Source organism: Nicotiana tabacum, chromosome 23, assembly GCF_000715075.1.
Source record: "Nicotiana tabacum cultivar K326 chromosome 23, ASM71507v2, whole genome shotgun sequence".
Taxonomy (NCBI): domain Eukaryota; kingdom Viridiplantae; phylum Streptophyta; class Magnoliopsida; order Solanales; family Solanaceae; genus Nicotiana; species Nicotiana tabacum.
Window position 1 is genome coordinate 126,846,630 of NC_134102.1, and position 5,645 is coordinate 126,852,274.

The following is a 5,645-nucleotide window of genomic DNA, read 5'->3' on the forward strand; positions in this document are numbered from 1 at the left end:
AGAGGGGTCTGAGGCATGCACTTAACCAGGCAAGCTGAAGGGCAAGTTGTTCCTAGTGTTGTCCTTTTATACGCATTTTGTATCATATCTTGTATTTACATATTAATTAGATACATATATTTATTAAAAATTTCCGACGACTTCGACCAAGGTGCATCCGCCCCTGGGTCAGCGAAGTCGCCACTAGTAGTAAGTAAACATAAAAATTGCATACAAGACTAAAACTAGTACGTATTATTTTTTCCAAGTAACAAAAAAGTGGAGTGCATAGTCAAATAGTACAATGACAACAACAACAAACCCAGTGTAAACAAAAAAGTGGAGTGAATCGTCAAATAGTACAATGACAACAACAAACCCACTGTGATCCCACAAATGGGGTCTGGGGAAGGTAGAGTGTACGCATACCTTGTCTCTGCCTTTAAAAAGACAGAGAGACTGTTTCCGGCAGACCCTCACTCGGGAAGGAAAAAGGGAAAGGGAAATATTACAATGACGTACATTATATTTTGCCAAACAATCCATGATTTTAATGTAAGTTTTCGCCCTTGGGGATATAATAGTTCCTTCAAATCAGTAGTTAGTATCCATAAAATAACAGGTTTGGGGAGCTCAAAATGCTAACTACGCAGTTCCTTTGCCTTGTTGTCGAAATATACTTCTGCTTTTCTTTTCTTGCTTTCACCTACTAGTCTTTTAACGTATGAAATATATCCATCCACATTGAATTTCCTCTTGCAACCTGCATAGTTCATGTACCGTATTTTCCCAAATACGGGACGCTCTCTCCAACCCTAAAGGCCAAACATGAAATGTCTCAGTTCAGTTACTTAATTCAAGCAAACAAAATGTGATACAAAGTAGTTTCACTAATGTTACAAACTTATTCTCCTCATACCCGGACCACACAAGCAGTTGACTACCCACCACTCCCACCGGTTAACTACGAGCGTTATTATTGGGTTGATAAGTAATTATCAATGTTGGTAACACTTTGTATTTAGATTTTGCAAAGCTTCATTTGATGTGTACACTGAGTGTAAGTAAGTATTTTCCTAGAGGTAATCATATGTTATTATTTGGATAAGAGCGTGATCAGTAATAAAGAAAATAACTCATTTAGTTTAATGCGACATTGAAGGGATTGAGCATGATGCACTAAGAACCTGGTCGTGTAGGCCACATATTGACCACATGCATCCAACATAACCACTAGGATCCCTTCCATCTATATGATACTGCAAAGAAGAAGATTCAGATCAGAACTCTACTGCATCTCCAAATGCAATCACTGTTGGCATATTACCTTGTCATTCAAATATATTGTGATAGCCAGAGCTTCTTCCGGTCCACTTGTCCATTCAAGAATCTTTTTAGCCCAATACATCCTGCATAAAAATTCGCAATCTGGAACTCAACAAAAAGCAATAACTTTGTTCATCTTTTTCCCTTTTCTGGTTTTGGTCAAAGAAGCTGAACAAACGAGAATTTAAGCACTACGTCTTGATAAAAGAAGAAAGTTATTGAGAAAAATAGCAGACAGTAGTAGAATCACAGAACAGAAAAATAGTAGAAGATCCCAATCTCTTGGTGAATCAAAAAGTGTGTAGCCATAAAACATTTAACTGCATGAAAACAACATGCTAATATAAGCTGGCTTGTTCTATACAATTATGCACCAGTTTTTATCCTTATTAATGTTAGCAAGAGAAGTGAGAAACACCAAGAAATGGAAAACCCCTGCTATGTTAGCTGATAAGATCTATTCATCAAATTACCTTTTCATTTCGCTTCCTTTTTAGTTTTCAGATAGAAACCTACATAGAAATCTAGTTAATCCAGACAAGGTTCTTTTCCATATAACTTCATATGGAATTATACTATATTTCCTAAACATGTTCTAAACAGGCTGGAAAACCAAACAGATACAATACAAGAAACAAGCATAATTAAGTGAAGGAGAAGACCAGATAACATATCAGGGTGGAATAACTTGTCATGAATTCAACTAGCAGGATCAAGACATAAATGCCCAGCAGCACTACTTGCCTCATAAAACCATGCATTTTCCCATAATGAACCATCTCTAACTGAGAAGCATTCCAAAGCTGAACCCAAAAAGAATAATTAATCAATTGACAAGCTGGAAACATGGTAGAATGCATAGTAACTGAAACATAAAAAAGAAGACCATGTCACTGCAAGATGTGAGGAGGATTCTGCTAGAAGCCCAAAAGCAACAGATGAAATAGCAATGCCATGCTAAGATCTTCAAATCAGATTGGTAACTCTTTCCTCACTACATAATATTATCACTCTTTTAGCACTGCTTGTTAATGTAAAAATAAGATGAAAAGGTAATTTACAGGGTCTGCAGTTTGTGCCTTCTCCAATTGCTCTCGCCTGCAAAAGACCATATTCACTTCCAACTTCAATACCAGGTAAAAGTAGTAACTAGCATCTTACGACAAGCTTTTTGTTTCATCTTCAAACAAACTCTTATCAATTTAAGAATCGAAGAACATATAGTTAAGAAGCTTCTTCTTCTTCTTCTTCTTGCTTACTCTATCTACTGAAAAAGCAAAAGAAAGCATTTTACTCACGTGTATATATGTTCACGCTTATCAGATGCATGTTCCATCAAGGTTTTGCGTGCCCATTCCCATGCACCCAGTAATGAATCATATCGAGGCTGGTAGTAGCAGAAATTATCAGCAAGCTCTCTGCGCACAATCAATTCCTCCAGAAATGTGTCAACTGCCTGCATAAGCAATAATTAACCAAATAAGCTTCACATCAGGACACTGATAATGGATACTCAATCTTGAGGCAATATGAAACTTAATAAAAAGAGAGCAACTACTAAAAGTTCCAAATATGTTTGAAATACTCGCACTGCACAATGGCAGAGCTTATCTTACAGTCAATGAGCCAACTGTAACTAAAGCCATGTTTGGTTGTGGTGTAAAGAGGAGGAAGAGTGGAAGTACATGTGGACCGGCAAAGTTCATTTGCAGCATTTGATAAGAAAGTAAAAGATGAGATGAAGTGGAGAGAAGGAGTACCCCTCCACAGCTCCCTTCAATACTGGAATGAAGGGAGGGAACAATACCACTTTAATTAATTTTGAGATGACGTGGAGAGGAGTAGTATCCCTCCACAACTCCCCCCCAAAACTGGAACAAAGTGAGGACAATGCCACTTTAATTTTAAGATGAAGTGGAGAAAGGAGTATCACTCCACAACTCCCACAAAACTGGAAGGAAGGGAGGAACAATGCTACCTTAGGTTTCTGTCCAACCATACCAAAGAAATGGGGGAAAAATCATCAACACTTCACCGATGTGAAGCAAAATGCCCAATTTTCTTTCCTTTACCCCCACAATTCCGTCCTGGAACAAAATGTACCACAACAGGAGGCAAGTAATTCGCGACTAATTCTATAGACTGAAGAAAGCATTTCATAGTAAGCAAAATTATAGCACAAACATAGATAGATGGATATGGTTCCACAACCTGGGTATAAAGTTTCCGAACTTTGCTTGCTTCTACAGCACATCGCTGTGCTGACATCTGCCCAAAGTGCAAATAAGGAGAGAGACCAGAAAGTGCTTGGGGTTTCAGAGGGTTGTTCCGGTCTGTTGAATAATTCTTCAACCTAACTGTCAGGAACCCATTTTTACTTCCCATAAGCACTTCCAATGCAGCATCTTCACCTGGTTCACACCATTCAAGTTCAGGAACTTCTGCTCCTTTCCTGGTGCACTGGTCAATTTATAGCATTTGTGGGCCAAAAATAAAAGTTAACTACATTGTTAGACCAGAGAGAATATCTGACCTTACGACATCGGCAATTAGTTTTGGCCAATCTATTGGAGGGTTTGAAGACGACCACTTTATCTTGGGAGGCCCTATTGCAGGTAATTCGATTAGATACTCAGGAAGCAGCTTATTTATTTTACCCCGTATGGTTTTAGCACTGTATTCTAATTTATTTGATGCCACCCAAACAGGAACAACATTGTGCGCATCAACCTCGTGTACTGTTACCGATTCACTCACACTCTCACAAACTTTTTCTTTCCAGCTCCTCACATCCCTCAAAGGTGAGAAATCCGTTACTAGAAGAGAAGCTCCACATTCTTTCAGAAAATTGGGAATTGTGTCTACAGCTTCTCCCTGTTCAAGATAAACCATTGTATAATGAGCTTAAAAAGGATTTCTAATAAGTAAGGACAAAAGAACATATGGAAAATGTAGCATAATAAATATCAATCTAATGGTTATCTTCCGTGTTTCGGTACAAAATCATGGGCAAATTAAAAGTTAGAAGCATATGCATATATGCAATGGAGCAGCGGAAAAGATAATGAAACACAACATGATGTTTGATCATAACTAATCAATCAATTAATGGATCAACTACTCTCAATCTCAAACTAGCTGGAGTCAGCTCTACGAATCTTCAATATCCATTCTGCTGTATTCGTGCTCATTTCATTCTAATGCTAAAACTCATAGGAGTTCTCTAAAACTAGAAATGATCTGTAACTCAATTTATCCATGCCGTTCAAAATAAACAAGTGAAACGAACAATTTTCAAATACATTTCTACTTTACGGATAATTAAGTTAGTACTTCTTTTTTCTTAAAACATGTTTTACACTATATAGGTGTTAGCGACAATTTCAGCTGCTGATTAACTAAAAACATGCTACTAAAGAAGAATTTAAGCTGTAAACACGCACAAGATAAATAATAAGTATACCTAAATATGAAAAGATATAAAAAATAACAAATCTTTTACCTGAAATAGAAAAAAGGGAATTTGAAGAGTACTTTCGAGGTTGCTATGAAGTTTTTGAAGGCCTCTAAGCATAAACCCTAATTGTCTAGCTTTTGCACCTAAGAACTGATCGAACAAATTGAAAGCAATAGCTACTGGTACATTTGCTTTGTTAGCCTCATCAACGGCGTGGATTAATGCCCAGTTATCTCTTATTCGTTGATCTCTGAACATCCAGTACACTACCGGTCCAACCAACGGTCCTGATCCTTGCTTCAGAACCCGGATCCGACCCGACTGAACGACAGGGATCGGAGATGCCATGGGAGAAACACGGCCAAACAACAACTGTGCTAACGTGCGCCGGATTGAGTAGGTTAAAGGGTTTTCGTGTGAACCATTGGTGAGCTTCGTGTTTAGGTTTTCGTACAGCTGAGAGTTAATGGAGGGAAATAAGAAACCGTTAACGGTTGTGGTATTTGAATGGGACACGTAATTCATTCTGATTGGTTGAATTTGTTGGGTATTTCGGCCTTTATGATTTTGGGCCGACAGAACTGAGTACAGCTTTATAAATGGGCGAAGTGCAGCAATAGCCACTTTTAAGCCCGCTCTTTAAAATATATTTATAATTTATAATATATTTAAAGATTAGCTAATTTACTCAAATTTCATGACTAAATATCCTAAATTTGAAAATTTAGGACTTAGTGTCCTGAATTTTTGAGCTGCTAATTTGAAATTCAAGACTAAGTATCCTGAATTTCTCAACTACTAATTTAAAATTCAGGACATAAGATTCGAACTTCTGGACATAATTTTCGAACTTTGGGACAAGGTGTCCTGAAGTTTGAACTTT

At 37.5% G+C, this 5,645-nt stretch overlaps 1 protein-coding gene across 1 annotated transcript; it reads right to left on the reverse strand.

Moving 5' to 3' along the window:
- Positions 1-215: 215 nt before the first annotated feature.
- On the reverse strand, positions 216-5,230 carry LOC107769568 (deoxyribodipyrimidine photo-lyase). Its single transcript, XM_016588822.2, has 9 exons — positions 4,808-5,230; positions 3,839-4,179; positions 3,517-3,757; positions 2,604-2,761; positions 2,367-2,403; positions 2,050-2,108; positions 1,307-1,388; positions 1,167-1,238; positions 216-794 (listed from the first exon to the last, which is right to left on the reverse strand). Exons 1-9 carry the CDS (start codon positions 5,108-5,110, stop codon positions 621-623), a joined length of 1,467 nt encoding a protein of 488 aa, XP_016444308.1. The 5' UTR covers positions 5,111-5,230; the 3' UTR covers positions 216-620.
- Between the last annotated feature and the right edge of the window lie 415 nt (positions 5,231-5,645).